Genomic DNA, 18,875 nt, shown 5'->3' with positions numbered 1-18,875 from the left:
TTTTTTGCATAAAGGAGAGTTCCTTTAATATTTGTGCATATCTGGACACATTAATATTATTAAAGCTACAGAGACGTACAAAAAACCGTTACAGTTTGATTTGTTAAAAAAAATTAATCATCTGTTTTTTAAAACTAACAATTCAATGATTTTCAGTGTTTGAGTGCTTTTAGTAGACTCAAAATTTAACACACATTCAACTTTACTTTTCAAGGTGCAAATTTACATCATATACATAAAGTGCTATGTTCTGAAGCAGCAACATCAGTCACGCATGACAGAAATCATGAAATACAAACACCATTACCAACATGCAGGTCACACTGAACGTATCAGCTTTGTCTACTTTTCAGTTGTAGTGCTACATTTTATTGAACTATCACAGTACATGTTTGGGTTTTTACCAGGAAGTATAAAAATACGTTACTCATTTAGAGGAAATTGGGGGTGGGGGGTTGCAGGAGGCAGAAAAACTGCTTTTACAGCTGATGTGTTTTACTGCAAAAACTCAGAGTCATATGACCTTTGTACATAAATGTTTACATGTAACGTGGTATGTATATTAACCACACATTTACATGCATTTTAGGCGTATTATACAAGGTTCAGTGCTTCTACTTAAGTGGGTGGGTGTTTCCATCTTACTTTGTCATAATAACGTCTCCAAACCTGCTCTTTATTCTGCTCTACTTTTGAAAAAAATGGAAATTAAACACCACTGTCTCACACCTTTTTGTAACTTGGTTAGTGGCCACTGAGATTTCCATCTTCTTTACTTGATTTTTGTATCATTTGTATTGTAGTTTTTTGAGTTAAAAACTGTAGGTAGTGTATTCGGAGTGAATGGACTTGTGCCGTCATCAGATGTAAAGAGCTGTAGTTATGCCAGTTATGACGTTATTCCTTCATATGAATACAGTCAGATGAGTGTATCTATATATATATATATCATACCCAGCAAGCATTTGACAATAACATACTCCACATGTTCATACAGTACTCAACATTAATCTGTTCTGTTCATCGATATGATGTTTCACTGATTTGTTATTTACACTGAACTTGGCGACGTCTCCTGTTGCTTTTTAAACCTTCTTGTTTAAACTCTTCACACGTTGCTGATGCGAACACTCAGAGGAGCGTCCCTGACCCGACCTCGGTCCTCTCCTCGTTGCTCCCTGTAGCTCTGCTCCAGACGAATCTTCTCTGGATCAGTCGCCTCAGGTACAGTCCCCCCTCCATTGCTCTGGTACCCCTGCTGGGGGCTGGATGGCTTAAAAATGGGGGTGGTCTTGGTCTTGGCCACTTTGTCGAAGAAGGCAAAGTCCGCTACATATTTCCCTGAGGGAGACAGGGAAACTACCGGGGGAAACTCGTAGCCCCAGAGGATCTCATCTGGCAGGTAGGAGGTGCGAACCTGGCAGGTGGCTGAGGTTGGCTCCACAGTGGCGCTCATGATCACCAGCAACTCAAAGTCAGCCAATTCTGGGTCAGTCCAGCCACCACCTGAAGACGGTACATACAATGGAAAGAAATGGCACATTAAAGTTAAAGACCAAGAATATCCTTAGGACAAATGGATGAAAGAAAGTAATAAAAATATTTAACTTAAAGACTTACAGTAAAGGTTTTTTAACCACTAGTAGTGCTCTTAATTTATGTTACTATGAGCATTTTGTGTGTATCTTCTTTTAATTGGAGATTATTTCGATTATTATCTGAATTTCAGGAGCAGGACAACGCCTCCAAACACGCTCCTTCTGGTTGTCATCTATATAGGTTCCCCCAGTTCTGCGAGCTGTTCATTCTCGTTTACGTGCCCCACCCTCCCTCCCTCACTCCTTGTTTTCAATTCTTAACTTCTTCAGTTCTATTTAGTACACAGGGATCTGCCAGGCCCGGGAGCCATCGACAGTCCCCTTCGAGGCCTTCCCCAAATCGCAGCTCAATTCATGTCCAAGCCATTCACCTTTACCTACTAAAACGCTGTCAAACCTAAAATGAGGACGTCAGCCCAGCTTGTGAATCTTCATACAGATGAAAACTGGTGTTAAAAACAAGTGTCCATACAGATAAAGAAGTAATAGACATACAAAATATGTCAAACTAAGTCTTGAAAATGAAACATGTCTCAAAATCAGCCCTCCGAGGGGTCGATTGGAAATTACAGAGGAGGCCGGCATCATTTGGAGTCTCTCCACTGTTCTGTGCTCCAGAAAACATTGTGCTGCCGAAGAATCGCGTTATAATTGTGTATTTTTCATCTGAGGCAGAGACAGAACTGTCATCAGTTTTACAGCCATTTAATTACTAAAGGGACATCACTCATGGTCTGGTTGGGAATCAGAGACCATGCTGTTTCATTTCACATTTCTTTTTTTCAAATGACTGTAGACACTTTTGGAAGAACTGAGACAGTTTTGTTGCGTTTTCAGTGAAACAAAACTATGAAAACTGTCTCAGTTGGAAGTACTGTTAAAATTTTCCAAATGCTCATCTGTTTTTAAAATAGGTGGGGTTTATTTAGGCACTATTTAATCAGTGATCAATAAATAACTATAATGTGGCTCATAAACTAAAATGAGTTTGACACCCCTGAAAAATGTGACATATTTACTACATTAACAAATACAGCTTCTTCTTCTGACTTCACAACCAAAAAGAGGAAATTTGTTTCTGCATAAATTCAATTTTTGTAAACCTAGTCATGACATTTCTCAGAAACTGAAGCTATTTTTAACAGTTCATTACTAGGCTTATTAACTAACTACAATTTGTGGGAAGCATGTCTATTGTTAAAGCCTCCACATACACCAGAAAGGGAGAAAACAAGAATGGTTGTCCAAATGATGATGATGTTTTTCTCTACAACACAAGTGTTGCTGAAATCATTTGCCTTTTCCTCCAAGCAGCTTGGAAGGAGGTAAAATTATACTAGAAACTTTTCAGGGCCAGATGTTTGAATGACAGAGGAATGAGACACAAAGGTCAATGTCAAAGAAGGCATTCTGATGCAGTTTGTGACACCACCCACCGAGTCTACTGCTCTCATCACCAAACTCACCCTTGGCTGCCCAGGCTCGCAAGGGACTGTTGTCATCGATGACATGGTAGAAGGTAAGGGGCAGGATGAGGAAGGGGCTGTCACTGGAAGTGTCCACTTGAAAGGGAACATTTCTCTGATCCAGGCGAACCGTCTCCCCTTCCTTGGTCAGAGACGTCTGGAGCAGTTTTCCAGTCACCTGATAGGAATATTATGCACATGTTGCTTTAGCTCAACTGGTTCCCAGTTTGACAAATTTCTTATTCACATTAATCTACAAATTATGAACTCTAAACCTATTTTATTATCTAGTCTTTACAAGTATGGAGTGTGTTACAGCTGCTGTCGTGGGCTGGGGTTCTGACATGTAAATGTGAGTGTGCAGGTGCGCCTCCAGGAGTGGTGGATCCTGAAGATGGTGTGCCCGGATTGGATGATGATCTGGAGGCGGAGTATAAGACTGGCTGGGGCTGGGACATGCCCTGTGTTGTTTTGTGAATCCAGGAGGAAGTAGGGGTGGATCGCCTTTTCAGTTGGGCACAGTTTTCTCATGTTTTGTTAGTCAGGGAGGTAAGTGATTGTCGTTTGGTTATGTTTCTTTGGGGCTAGGCAAGCAGTCACTCCTCTGAGTTAGTTTCCTTTTGTTTGTTATTTTGGCGTGGGTCCACCCCGAAGCCTGAGTGACTCCTGTGAAACCCATTTTTGTTTTGTTCTTGTAAATAAACCATCTTTTATTTTAACTTATGGTGTGATGTGCTGCTTGGGGTCGAACTGGGGGTGGATCATTCCTCTTGTTGCGGTCGGGTCCCCTAGACTGGCTGTAACAAGTGGAACTTTTCCCAGCTACTGTATACTCACAGTATCTGCATGCATACTTGCCTGACACCCAATTAGGAGACTTTTGCGCATGTTGGCCACCCGGATCATGAGGCAGGGTCGGCCCTCGTGGGCGGACACCACAGCATGTTGGCTAAACTTCACTGTCTCACCACGCTTCTTTGGCCGGGCAACCTGATCAGGAGGAACTTGGTCAGAGTCATCTTTGTTAATGATTATGTAATAAAAATTATTGAGTAAACATGCAGCTCACATGTACTCTGCAGTGCGCTGCATGCTGCTCTGCATGTGTTGTTTAAGACTAGACAACTTCTGCTTTTTTTTTTAAAATGTTTTCAAAACACAAATTAAGGCCTGCATGGCTTTGTTGATACAAGGCACTTGTCTCTTTTCATTGCATCTTACAAGGATATGTCATGTATTGGCTACCTTGGCCAGAAAGGTACCGGTGATGAAGATTTCCATGAGCATGGTGATAACCAGTTGAACTATGAGAAGGATTATGGCAGCTGGACATTCCTCAGTGATGCAGCGAAAACCGTAACCAATGGTTGTTTGGGACTCCAGGGAGAAGAGGAAAGCCCCCGTAAGCGTCTGCATCTGCATCACACAGGGCGTGTGGTTTGATGGAGGGTCAAACTCTGGAGGAACATGTTTAAAAAAGCATCAATAGCTCTTTTAAGTAATTCTAAAATATAAAAATAAACACTTTTATTATTATTTACTCTTTAGTTTTATACACATTATTATGGAACAACAGACCAGAATATTTAAAGTCTGGATATTGTTATTTACTGTTAAACACACTGTCTGCTGAAACACGAGTGACATCAGAGGAAGAGGGGGAGAAGCATGTGTTAAACGAAAACTAAGATAGAATAAAGATATGATATAGTTGCCAGATTATATCTAAAACTTCACTTTAACCGCAAGATAAGTTCAGTAAAAAAAGAAACAACAGCCTCTGCATCTCTTTACAAGCCTCCTATAACATTCAACCTCACTGCATGTGTATCCTGGTTAGCACAAAAAGTAAGGACATTAGTTAGTTATTTTTTTGTTTAACAATGCTTCTTGACAATAGATCTCTTGGAAAGCCTCGTAAATGGTTCCATATTTGTAAGTAAAATGCTTTATTAAATGCATGATTAGATTCAAATTCAAACAAATAACAAAATATATAGCAATTAAACTGAAAAGCACTGGCAGCTTTAAGACAGGAGAAGGCATGATCACATCACCCCTGTCCTAGCTAACTTACACTGGCTCCCCGTTAAATACCGTATTGATTTTAAAATACTTTTGCTTACTCTTAAAATTCAAAATAACCTGGTGCCTAGCTATCTGATCTCCTCGACTTGTATAACCCTAAGACAGTACTATGATCGTCTAGCCAACTGTTCTTAGTGCAACCAAGGTCTTGATTAAAGACCAGAGGTGACCCTGCCTTTGCTATGGCCGCCCGACTCTGGAACAATCTCCCAGTCGATGTCCGCACAGCTGAGTCCATTCAATTGTTTAACTCGGCTTTTGAAGCAAATTAGTTTGACTTTGACCCGCTGCATTGCACTATGTAATTGTACTGTTCTTACCGTGTTTTACCTGTCATGCTCTGCCCCTAATTTTACCCGCATTGCGGTACAATTGTGAAACAGTTTGATGTACTCCGGTCTTTTAAAATGTGCTATAGAAATAAACTTTGATTTGATTTGATTTGAACAGGAGATCTTGTTGGCTCCACTTTCCCTTACAGTATTGCTGTGCACCAACACACTGCTTTAGTCAAGGTTATATTCACTATTATGGCTGTTTTCGCACTTTTCTGTGGTCTCTTTGTTTTGGTGTGAAGAAGGCAATGAGATCTGTTTCACACTTCTTCTTGCATTGCTCAGTTGCACAAACATTGAGGCTGAATGTCCTAAACAGACATGACTGAGGTTTTGCAAGAAGTCATGATGTGTACAGCGCAATGAACACCTGAAGTCTGGGAGGCTTTTTAGCAAACACTCCTGTTTCAGTTTATGCAATGACTGCGTGCATTCGGTTTGAATGGGTTTGAACTCACACACACAGCACAGCGGTTTTTCGCTTTTTACAGGAAGTCAGCAGGAAGTCTAAGTATTAAACTGTCAGTGGAAGACAACTGAAACACTTGAATAGTTAGATATTTTTGCCCTGACCCGCAGGTTTTAGTGTTTCTCAAATGTATAAATAATTTGGGGTTTTAAAGTCAGCACTGACATTTTTTCAGACATTTCCTGTATTTGACCCATAAAAACCACAAACCTGCTCAGGAAGATTAGGTACTTTTTGTGCAGATGACTTGAAGTCAAAACTGGAAACTTTCTGTATGATTCAGTTACTAATTATGTAACTGAAAAACACTTTTCAGGTGTAATAGTGAATGATTGTTAATGTCAGTTGAAACTTTTAACTGAAAACCCGCATGTAGATCACTTAGAATGACTCCATGTGTTAAACTGAAGGCCGGGGAGGAGCGTCAGTATGAACCTATGACCTGGTCTTTGCTCTTTTAAATTTCTCCCTGCTTTCTCACCAAGAAGGTCTCCATGCACCAGTGCGACCAGGTACCACAGCACCCCGAACACGAACCAGGTCCCTGCAAAAGTGGCAGTGAACAGGAAGAACTTGTAGCGCCACTGCATGTCCAGAAATGTTGTCCAGAGGTCACGCATGTACAGAGCACTCCGTCCGCTGACATGCTCGATGCGCACGTTGCTTCGCCCATCTTTGGACAGGACACGTCTCCTCTTCCTCAGAGACCCTACCCCACTAGATATGCCACCACCAAGTAAAGGTTTTAAGACATCTGTCTGTGTCTGTGAGTGGCAAACTTTATGTGGAGAGGAGCTACGGGAGGAAGGAGGTGTGGCAGATGTCATCTGGGAAATAGAAAAAATGGAATAAAATGTTTTTATTTGTCATTTGTCTGACACAAAGTACACATTCTCATCCTGGAGCGCAAAATATATTATGCTTTAAAATATACAGGATCTGCACAATCCTTGTTAGGGGTCTGGAGGTATAAGCTGTTGTGTAAGCTGCAGGAAACCTTTGCATTTTGTGGTTTTGTGCTTTTTACTTTGCTTTTACTTTCTTTTTAGGTGTAGGCACAAAGTTAATTGGTTGGATTTCAAAAAAAGCTCATGATTTGAGCTCCTTCACAACAGTAAGCCTGCTAGCTGAAAAGAGACAAGCTGAGTGTGACATCCGTCACATCTATGTTAGAGGAACTTTAGTTTCACATTTAAGCAGAGCCAATCTGATAACAGTGGCTTCCTGTATACAGACTACAAACTTATCACAATGACTAGCTGCAGGTGTTAGTAACTTCCCTGCAGATATCTGCTCTCACATTAACACATTTAAACTATGTGTCTAATATGTGTTTGTTTCAGCCTGGTAATAATTTTAATAACAGAATAACAAAGATGAAAGGTCATGCAGACCCACACATGTTGTTGCAGGAAATCCTTTAGTTGGTGAAACTGTTCTGGGAGTTTGCTCAGACAGGAATCCACTCTGGTCATGAGTCACTCTCCAACAGAAACTGACTGAATGTAATAATAGTTAGTGGAATTTACTAAAATTCACTGTGTTAATATTAGAACACCCCATATTCAGTGCGTAGTTCTGACAGAAGAATGAATAAATACACATATTAACATGTACCATATATTTCATTTCCAATATCATGGCTCAAGGAAAGTTTTCTGAAGCATGAATATTTTAGCAGCAATGACAAATGCCACCCTGCCAACAGTTTAGAGGCAGGAAATCAAGGATTATGAGAAGGTATGGCCAGTGCCATCTGGCTGTTCTTATAGTATGGATGGGTTAGACTGTGTAAACCCTAAAAATATAAAACAGATAACACCATTAAAAAAATGTGAGAAATAAAAGAAAAAAACCTTAGAGGGCAAGTTAACACTAACACATTTTAAATTTCTGTACTCTGCCCATTATTTCCGTAAATAGGCATTCTTGGTGTTTGGAAATTTACTGAAATATTGTCATGAAGAAGAAGTGACATATGCCATCACTGTGTGCCCCAAAAGGGGCGCTTTGTTCTTCTTTTGATTGTAATCTTTGAAACTAAAACCTGAAACAGGAAGAACAAACATTTCCTCACGTTTCAAAACTTAAGGGGTTTCAGCTTCATGTGTTGTGTCACATAGAAGATACAGAACTCTCCTCTTGTGTAAATCATTTCTTTAGAATAGTCTGTACATGTTTTTCAGGTAAGGTGGGCTGCTTGGTGCTTTTTACGGTGGTTAAACGGTAGAGTGAGTCATTAAAATGTGGGTTCAAATAGTAAATTTCAGTGACTAAGTATAGTTATGCATGGAAGTCATACATTTTCTCACCACGTGGTGCCTGTGAATCACTAGCTGTAAAGTACTAAAGAAAAAAGCAAACTAACAAACATGTGACCAGTGATGGAAAGATAAACTACACACACAAGTATGTAGCATGCTTCAGACCAGAATAACACTGGCTGTATGTCCTCAAACACAACAGTAAAATGTCACATAGCTTTCTGACAGACATTTCTGACTCATAGATGCTAACTCCTTTAGCATGTTCTTTGAAATTCATGCATTTCTTCAGACTGACAGCATCTCCATCACTATCAGCTGTCAGCTCCACTCATAGCTGGACTGGCCATCGGGCATACTGGGCATTTGCCCGGTGGGCCGATGGTGATTTTTCGTTTTTATGGGCCGATGAGGGGTTTTTTTCTTCGTTTTTTTCCGTAACGGTATAAACACTGAAAGGTGGTGGATTGGCCAGATGAAGGGAGATGTGTAAAAATAACTCAATTGTTTGGTGGTGGCTATTGCGGAGCTTCTACAGATTCAGTAACATTAGCAAGTGGTGGAGGCCAGCAGATGCAACACGCTGGCAGGTGGATGGCGGAAAGTCAGGAGGAGCAGAGACCCGAGGCGGTGAACTCAACTTCAGGTAAGAAGTTATGACCTGCAGTCTATCCGGGTCAGATATAAACCAAGTTTAGGTGGAGTTTATTTTCGTTATGCTGACTTTTTACAGTCAGTTACATACTGCGTACTAGCTAGCATGACGGAGTTTCTATACTGCTGGGCGGGTGCTGTGATATTATTGATGTTGAACTTTTATCTTATTTATAAGGTTAGTTATTAGAGTTTCCAACCGTCCCTTTAAAAAACGTAATCGTCTCGTATACAGAGAAAATATTGCGCGTTTAGTATTGAGGTGAAAAGGAACAGTTTGTCCTGGACTTCAGCTACAATGAAAAAGACACAAAGCTGGAGTTATTCCATGTTTACGCTGCACAGCTGTTTCTTCTTCTCTCATTCTCTCCCCGTCTCTCTCCTGTTTCTACTTCAGTCATGAAACTGATCAGTGATCAGCTGATCGGCTTTTCTCTCTTGTTTGTTCATCGCTCTGAATCTTACAACAAACGTTTTCATCTGATGTAAAATGTATTGAAATCCATTATTGTACATAGTATTTTTTTAGGGTCCCATCATAATTTCTTCAGAAGTAGCTAAGTACTGTTTATGATGCCAGCATTTTCCCACATTTTCTAGATACTGTACCAGTACTGTGTGTAAAATGCCATCATCTTTCTCACCTGTCTTTCTATCTCCTTTCACTTTTTAAAGGTTGCCATGTTAGAAAAAATATTTTGCCCTGCCATGCTGTTTATTGATGTGGCAAATGAATGGTTTATGAAAATATATCTAAATCTGTCATCAGTAATGATCATGTCTCAACTCTAGTCTTCTCTGTCTTAATTTCAGGTTTTCACCATGTGTTGTAGATAGTTCAGGAGGTTAACTCGACCAGGCAGTCTACTTTCGGGTACTGTTTAGAATACCAGAATAGGGAGGATGGTGTAGGTTTAAGTTTATTAGACTGATACACATATACCAACAAGACAGTGTACATCACTGTGACAACAGCGTTTGTTTTCATTCAAAGGATTTATGGTTTTTCCTATAATACCTGGTGGGCCGGTCTCTAGTCAAAATGCCCGGGCCGATTTTTTGTCCCAGTCCAGCCCTGTCTCCACTTTGTGTCAGTTAACATGATGGTGAATGCTCAAGAGCAGATGTGGCATAAGAGGAAGTACAAGCTCACACATCTGTTAGTGTGGTTAGATCTTTATTAAGACCAGGTTTGGGCGAGGTATATTTGATGTGACATGAAAAACAGGAAGAGAAACAGCTGCTAATCAATGTTTAGTCCCATATTTGGACTAACCCTCATCTAACATAAAAGACCTGTCTATTTCTGTCTTTAGGAAGATAAATTGAAATTCAAATGTCCCCGTAATCTGATAGCAAGTATTTCAGTTTTTACATTTTGATATGTTTGCATGAATGTGTAGATGAACGAGCATTTAGATACAAGTCATGTCAGACAGCTAAGCTCCTGCATAATTTGACACGCTCACTTACGTTCAACAAATGATGGCGGTCAAGTGAGAGAATAGCCCACAAAAGAGGGAGATAAGGAAGAGGAAGGTGAAAAGAAAGAAGACAGTAATTAGGATGCATTCATTGACGCAACAAACAACCCACACAGAGACTCATTTGTGATCCAAAGGACAGAAAAGAAACTTGAAAGAGTCAATTAAGGTCAAAATCTTTGTTGGAAACTCAGACATTTATCAAGATAAAGTTTATTTAAAAAGCTTACTGTTGATTCTGATCAGGGAGACCTTTAGTGGACAAAGAGTGAACTTCTGACTGGAAACCAGAGACGGCAAGAGACAGTGAGAGATGGATAGGGAAAAGGCCAGTTTAGCTTTCTGTGCGCTTTGGCCTTGTTCAGCCTGAGACTTGACTCCTGTGAAGTCTTTTCATGGGTGTTTTACACTCTGGATCCTCACAAGATCACTCTGTGAGAACTTCTCATGCTCATTAAAGCAGAATGTAAAATTCTACCTCTCATGTAAAAGAATATAAGCTCTCTGGTCTTCATGGTCCTCTCAGGCCAAAAAGTAAGTGGGCACCTGTTAACATGATAATTTGTGATTACTGGGAATCTTATTCCAGCTTCCTGATTCTTGATAAAATTTTGGAGCCTGGCTTCAGGGATTTGATCCCACTCAATGACAGCTCCAAACGTATATTAGTGGTGTAGTAGTACTCAGATGTATTACCTAAGTAAGAAAAAGTCTTGCAATGCAACCGAAATCTTTTGTAATAAAATTGTGTTTATTATGTTCTGCATATAATGATCAGTGTGACAGACATATTACTAAAAACATTGTGAATTTGTGGCTCAACAGCATTTTATTCTTGTAGCTAGTCAAACTGACATTATTTTCAGCTGCATTTACACTGTTTTTTAAAGCATTTGCTTAATTCTGACAGACTAGCTTCCTCAGAAAATGACAATGTAAATTACTTGTGCAAGAATAAGTTGGGCAAGCTTCAGCTGTCTTGCAAATGAGGTCTGGGGTAATCACCATCACATCACGCAAACAACAAAGCAAAGTTTTGAGGGTTTTTTCCATAAAAGGAATTAATGGCAAGACTGCCGAACAGAATCTGAAAGCAAAACTTTAAAATGCCCTCATTCAATAGTCTCAGCCGCTGTGCTGGGGACTGCTTTGCTGTCTCCTATGTTTCACTTTAGGGTGACTTACATGTGTCATCTTCATGTGAATGAAAATTATCATTTACTTGGATTCTCAGCAGGGTTTGGGCCCTACTTGGATGTTCACAATAAAAACAAAAATGCGTAAAAGGTATAGGAAAGAAAAACAATTCACTCTTGATTTTTCTCCTTTTTCTAAATAACAGATTTTGTCCCTTAAAAATTTGATCAAAATAAAATTAATTCATATAAACAGTTCAGAGAAAAATCGCTTTGCTGACATTTGTAACAATTCACAGACATCTGAAACAAGACAACAGGCCTAGAGATGTTTTTGAGGAAGTTTGCACGCAAACAATGCGATGTCAAATAAATTTCCGGTGAACTGCATTTAGGTGCAGTAAAGCACTTAATTATTATACACTGTTACAGCCCAGCCTGTAGCATGCATCTATGCCAAAGGCATTAGACAGGGCTGAGGTCAGTGTTTTCGATAAATTCTAAACTTCTGCAAACATTTTTTTACTTTTTTGCACAGATGTGAAAATATTATTCACCATTCTCATCTCTAGTGTGTCCATATACTTTTGCCTCATAGCATAAATCAAAAATAGCTCCTTTGCTGATCGTGGATTACATAACTGATCAGCTTTAATTACATCACACTTTTGTGAGCCATTCAAAGGCTTTGCACTTACAATGGATCAATTGAAAACTTCACTCTTTCAACTCTGCATCACCCTCTTACCCAGCCCTCTCCCTGTCAGCCGCGCACACACGAATACGCTCGCAAATTCCACTACAGCCATGTATCAGATAACTAATAGAGTAAATGGGAGTAAATGAGAGGGAAACTATTAACGAACCTCTCCAGCAGGATGTATTCCATCTCCATGGCAGCGCTACAACTTTACTGTACCTGCGGCCTCAGTGAGCCGAATCCAAGAACCCAATCAAAACTTTTGTCTGACAAAAAGAGCGGTGGATGTTTTCCTGATCTCCCTCTTTCTCTTTTCCTCCTTTCCTCTTTCTCTCGCCTTCCTTCCTTCTCTCTATCTCTCTCCCCTCTGTGTACACAGGAATGCTTTGTTGTGAGCTCAGATAAAAGAAACAAAAGGCGCCATTGACAAAAACGACTCTGTACCCATCCGTGTGTGTGCGTGTGTCAGTGTGTGATTATGTGAGAGTAGGATTGAAATTACATGTGTTTTTATGTGAATGTAGGTGTGTCATTTTGTATGTATGTAAATACAAGTGCACAGCTATGCATGTGTACCAGTCATGTTGTATGAGTATAAATACGTCTTCACATTGTGAAGACTCAACGTTTCACTGGTGGAAGAAAAGCAAGTCATCACAATGTAAACAAAAATCAGTACATTTTGGTTGAATTAGGCTTGTAGGTAGGGAAGCTTATATTAAAGTTTTTTGAGTGAATGAATGAGTGAAAGTCAGGGAATCTCCTCATGTGATGCGTGTGTGTGTGTGTGTGTGTGTGTGTGTGTGTGTGTGTGTGTGTGTGCGTGAAAATGAAAGAGAGAGAGGGAGAAATGAGTAAAGGGGAAAAACGAGCACACAGACAGAAGGGGAAAGAGTGAAAGATCTGTGACAAAAGGCCCTCATTAGTATTCTGGAGTGAGGAGTAATCCCCCTCCCTCCCCTCCAGACACACTCACACACACTTTTCTCCCCCTTCTTATTTTATTTGTTATTTCTGTTTCTTTCCTTCTGTCAAAAATTTCACCTCAACAGAATCTCATAAGACTCCCAAATAACGTAAGATTCACTAAGAAATAAAAACTTTTTTTCTCATCCTCTAAGCGTCTTTTTACTGACGATCTAAAGTTCATGTATTAGACGTGTTCTCCCTCTTTAAAGATCAGATTTGGGGAAATATAATCAACAATATCATGCTATAGTTTCATTGCGATGGAGATGCGGGGAAGTGTAAACTTCTTCAAGTGTTGATCAGACTTTCACCAAAAACTGTTGATTTACCTCTTTTAAGGCAGCATTGGAGCTTTTTTTAGGTAAACTGAAATAATAAACTGGAGCAAGTATGCACAATAATAAACCTTCTGCCTGGTTTACACTGTAAAATGAACTGAACTCGATTTGTATGCACAGCTTTCAAAGCATTTTTAAGTTTGTTCTATATGGTATGTTTTATAGTGATGGAAAGAACAAACTGATGATTGCTGACAAACTGATTGCTGATAAAAAATGTCCATCTATCTATCATCTTCCAGAAACCAGGCTATTTAGAGAAACACTGAGGAACTGAGAAACGTTAGTTCAAAATGCAGCACAAAAGAAATGTCCCCTTTGTTAACTTTTTATTTTGTAAATGATATATTCAACATCGTTTATGCTACTCTCATGGATTTTTATGTTTTGCAACCTCTGACTGTGCAAGGCAATGCTCTCATGATCTAATTTGCAGTAAGTCAGCATTTTCTGAAATATTTTTTAGGTTTAACAATACATGCAATAAAAAATCAAATCAATTTAATAAGCTCAAATATATAACTACACACATCTATACTAATCGCTTTGTCCTGGAGAATTAATTCCATGGAGAATTATTACTTTAAGAATAATGATCACCGTGTCCGACTCTGATTTATTTTTTTGGTATTTCCAGTGCACTTTGTTGAGAATTCATTTGCTTACCTTTTCAGCGCAGGCTGCAATCTAATTGACCCGTACAGAGAGGAGTTAGGAGCCTGGAGCCTCAGCCTTTCGTCCACATGGCTGCTTTGTTGTCATGCTCACAGGACACGATTGGGACTGTAACTCTACAGGAGTAACTTCAACAGCCTGCGTCCCACGACACTGATACACCGCTGAGGAGAATTATGGAGACAGTCATTGGCTCATCGGGCTCTTGTTTGGGACCCAAAGCCCGGTCTCACTGGCTACAAATTCTTCCCAAAGTGACAGGACTTGGCTTTATAACAGGCCCCTCTCTCACTTTTCCCTCTGAGCTCTCTCATTCCTGAATCCCTGTTGTGTCCTGAAAGTCTGTGTAATTGGTGTAATAATTGATCGCCACTCCCCACAGTCTCCCCTTTTTCCTTTTTTTTTTATTAAAATGACACAAAGGGCCATGAATACATCATACAGGCAGCACACCAGATTCATGCAGAGAGAAATAAACGCACATGTTCAGGGCCTCGCATGCACATTCTGCACAAATGCACACAAGCACATGTGCACGCGCCAACAAATGGCCCTAACAGACCAGCCCCTGCAGCAAACCCACACACACAAGTGCACACACAAACACTCTTTTAAGGGAAACCACAGAGCACCCTATTCATTTCTTCTGTGCCCGGCGTTTGCTGTGTCCAAGAGCGTCTGTACGGAGCATCCTGTTAAGCTCCGCCACATAAAGAGGGGCATCCGTGAGGTGAATACAACCCCATGGTCTGGCTCAGGAGAGGGTGACAAAGCATTATTTAATAGAAAGAGGGATAGTCAATGAGGACCATTGGTCACATGTGCAGAAGAGTCCACTTTGAACAAAGTGCAGGATCAGTCCTGAACTTTATTTTTGTGTTGTTATTGTTGCCATCAAGATGTTCTATTTTAAAGCAACACTGGAGCCTTTCTGTATTCCCCCCGCACCGCCAAAAAAACAAGACATATAGATGAAGAGGAAGTCAGTACTGTGGAAACTACAAAACCACTGTGAAACTGTGTAAAAGTTTTCTGTGCATTCAAAAGAAACGGAAAATATGTGTGATCGTGGCGATGAGCGTGTGGCCTTTGAAGAGGAAGGAAAAAGATAAGATTAAACCCCGCTGTCTGAGCTTTTCTTATACAGTAAGTTTTTGCATGCACGTCTATAAAGCTGCAGGAGCAAAAATCCTAAAATCAAAGCGTAGGCTGAAGCAGCATGAACTTGTATTCTTCTCATTTGTGGCAGTTAGTTGGTTATTTGTTCTTGCATTTTGCAGGGCATCTCCACGCAAGGTGCTTGTACTTCAACATTAGTGTATGAGCGCAAGAATTATAAAGTGTGTGTTTGTTTATAAAGTTTAAAGTAAAAGTAGAAGTAATAGTTTCTTCAAGGGTTGTTTTGTGGTCACAGTGACAGCAAGCTCTAAGTCATTTAGCCTGAAAATCCAGTTATCACAACACAACAACATTCAAGCATTTAGCCAAGTATTTCACTTTGTTAAAATAATGCATGCTAACCTTTGTGCATTAATAGCCCCCCAGTCTAGTGTTTGTCTGTTTTTGGCAGGTATATTATGTGCAAAGCGCTGCAGAAACTATCTTTATTAACTATGTAACTATGTGAGGAAAGTATCTGTCCAAATAAAGTTGCTGTACTGCACACTAATTATATGTAAGTTTGTGCACCGACCCTCAGTGCTAATTTTACCCCAACACAGCCCTGTACGAGCCTCACTCAACCACATTCAGTTTCCTCCACAGTTCTTGTAAATTATAGTCAGTACTTCTGACTTGACTAGGAAGTTGGACCAAGCAAGGGGTAACGATAAAAATATGGCTTCCCTTTTACTGTAAAACTTTATCTTTATTATACCACTTACTGATCGTTTTTTTCTCACTTAGTTAAAAAGTATTAGTATCAACATATTCTAACTGAAGATATGTCATCAAATGTGGTATCTGCAAAAAAATGATGATCTCACCATCTTCTCTTTTTGAGCATGACTTTGATCATCTAAAACCTCAAGGTGCTAAGTGCTCGAGACGTCGAGACATACATACCTGCATGCATGTGATTCAGTTTCAGTGTGAAAAGCTGTTAAAAAAAATCAGCTGTTTACTGCTTTTTCTCTTCACGTGCATGCTAGGAAAGAAAAGTAGGGGTGTGTGTGTGTGTTTGTGTGTGTGTGGTGGGGTCAGTCAGTGCTCTTGGCTCATGCTAGTGGTGGTGTTGGTGAACTTACCTCCGTTCTTTAGAAACTCTTTTTCTCACCCTCCTTTTTCTCTCTGCAGCCTTTTATCTGATTCTCTCTGCATATTTAGTTGCTGTTTTGCTGTTTTTCCCACTTCCTTCCGGTTCTTACTTCTGCTTGGTGAATTCGCTAAGGTGAAAACAGGTTACAGAGAGTTTAAAAGAAAAACTTGTTGCCAATATTCATGACAGACTTACAAATTCAGGGTTTATTTAAAATGTAGACTTGGTTCATTTATTCATTATGTTTAGCATCCAGCATTGTGTAATTATGATGCCGCAATAATAACAATAAAAATACATTATCATAGTATGTTCCTTTCAATATCTGTCAGCTTCAGATAAGCTTTAGGCGATGGACAAATGGATGGATGGATGTTTGATGTTTTGTTTAAAAAAATAGTAGCTGTGCCAATTGCAGACGTTTGACTCTTGCTGCAATTCCAGATTTAGTCAGCAGAGGGAAACATATGACAGTGTTTCCTACTATTGATCATTTGAAGAATAATCTCCCTTTTAAGATCAAAAACAAGTCATTATAGTATAACTCACTGTGGTTTAGGCTAGAAATATGTGTGTGTGTGTGTGTGTGTGTGTGTGTGTGTGTGTGGTAGACGTATTACTCATTTTCAGATGACCTTTATTTCTTCACACAGCCACATCATAGGGACCTGTTTCCCTTGCAAGGAAAAAACAGCAAGTTTCCATATGATAAAGTTAAGGTGAAAATGTGCTTAACAGGAACAGGAAGTTTGGGTAATGACCTCAATATCTGAGGTACTATATGTGAGTTTACAGCAAACATTCAGGCCACCAGTTGCTATGCTCTTTGCAGGCCCAGTCACTCACACCTGATGGTATTTCATCTCCTCAGCAACACTTTAGATACATTGCAGAAATATATATATATATATATATATGTGTGTGTGTGTGTGTGTGTGTGTGTGTGTATATGGGCATCTTTACACAGCTGCCATGATTAGTGCCTCTGTGCTGTCTTTCAGTCCAGCTTTGTCCAGCCACTGGTAGGATTTCTGGATATCAGCCACCTCCTCTATCTGCCGGTGGTACATACCGTGCAGGGGCCTGTCCTTCCATGATGGTTCCTCGCCTTCCTCCTCTTTCTTGGGTTTCTGCTGCCTGAGGTATTCACTGAGCACGCTGTCAGTTGGGGCCATCTTCGTGATGTATTCGTGGATGTTTCTTGTCTCATCCTGGACTGTGGTGCTGACACTCACCAGTCCCCGGCCCCCTTCCTTCCGCTTAGCGTACAGCCTCAGGGTGCTGGACTTGGGGTGAAACCCTCCATGCATGGTAAGGAGCGTTCTTGTCTTTATGTCAGTGGCTTCTATCTCCTCCTTTGGCCAGCCTATTACCCCAGCAGGGTACCTGATCACGGGCAGGGCGTAGGTGTTGATGGCCAGGATCTTGTTCTTACCATTCAGCTGACTCCTCAGGACTTGCCTGACCCTCTGCAGGTACTTGGTGGTTGCAGCTTTCCTAGCGGCCTCTTCATGGTTCCCATTCGCCTGCGGGATCCCCAGGTACTTGTAACTGTCCTCTATGTCTGCAATGTTGCCTTCTGGTAGTTCGATCCCCTCAGTTCTGACTACCTTCCCTCTCTTTGTTACCATCCGACTACACTTCTCCAGCCTGAATGACATCCCGATATCATTGCTGTATAGCCTGGTAGTGTGTATCAGTGAATCGATGTCTCGTTCACTCTTGGCATACAGCTTGATGTCATCCATGTACAGGAGGTGGCTGACAACTGCTCCGTTCCGTAGTCGGTATCCGTAGCCAGTCTTGTTAATGAGCTCACTGAGGGGGTTCAGGCCTATGCAGAACAGCAGTGGGGACAGAGCATCTCCTTGGTAGATCCCGCACTTGATGGTGACTTGTGCTATGGGCTTGGAGGTGGCCTCCAGTGTTGTACGCCACATCCCCATTGAGTTCCTGATGAAGGCTCTTAGGGTCCTGTTGATCTTGTACAATTCTAGGCATTCCAGTATCCAGCTGTGGGGCATATATATATATATATATATATATAAAAACACCCATCTCGCCCCTGCGGGCGGTTTATCCTTCAAGCTCGGGTCCTCTACCAGAGGCCTGGGAGCTTGAGGGTCCTGCGCAGTATCTTAGCTGTTCCCAGGACTGCGCTCTTCTGGACAGAGATCTCCGATGTTGTTCCCGGGATCTGCTGGAGCCACTCGCCTAGCTTGGGAGTCACCGCACCTAGTGCTCCGATTACCACGGGGACCACCATTACCTTCACCCTCCACATCCTCTCGAACTCTTCTCTGAGCCCTTGGTATTTCTCCAGCTTCTCGTGTTCCTTCTTTCTGATGTTGCTGTCATTCGGGACCGCTACATCGATCACTATGGCCGTCTTCTTCTGTTTGTTTCTTCTGTTTGTCTACCACAACTATGTCCGGTTGGTTA

The 18,875-nt window shown here is 40.7% G+C and overlaps 1 protein-coding gene across 3 annotated transcripts; it reads right to left on the bottom strand.

Moving 5' to 3' along the window:
* On the bottom strand, positions 1–14,592 carry LOC100694690 (ATP-sensitive inward rectifier potassium channel 10). Of its 3 annotated transcripts, none has more exons than XM_005476733.4 (6): positions 14,168–14,592; positions 6,438–6,783; positions 4,310–4,521; positions 3,923–4,054; positions 3,065–3,242; positions 1–1,506 (listed from the first exon to the last, which is right to left on the bottom strand). In XM_005476733.4, the coding sequence occupies exons 2-6, from the start codon at positions 6,781–6,783 to the stop codon at positions 1,109–1,111; spliced, it is 1,266 nt and encodes a 421-aa protein (XP_005476790.1). In that variant the 5' UTR covers positions 14,168–14,592; the 3' UTR covers positions 1–1,108. The 3 variants fall into 3 exon arrangements, with proteins under 3 accessions (XP_005476790.1, XP_019203801.1, XP_005476791.1); XM_019348256.2 differs by lacking the exon at positions 14,168–14,592 and adding an exon at positions 12,361–12,550; XM_005476734.4 differs by lacking the exon at positions 14,168–14,592 and adding an exon at positions 12,361–12,506 and having other exon boundaries at positions 6,438–6,751.
* Between the last annotated feature and the right edge of the window lie 4,283 nt (positions 14,593–18,875).

The sequence above is a fragment of the Oreochromis niloticus genome, linkage group LG18, assembly GCF_001858045.2.
Source record: "Oreochromis niloticus isolate F11D_XX linkage group LG18, O_niloticus_UMD_NMBU, whole genome shotgun sequence".
NCBI lineage: Eukaryota > Metazoa > Chordata > Actinopteri > Cichliformes > Cichlidae > Oreochromis > Oreochromis niloticus.
The sequence above is the reverse complement of the archived record's forward strand: the minus strand, read 5'-3'. Positions and strand labels throughout refer to the sequence as shown.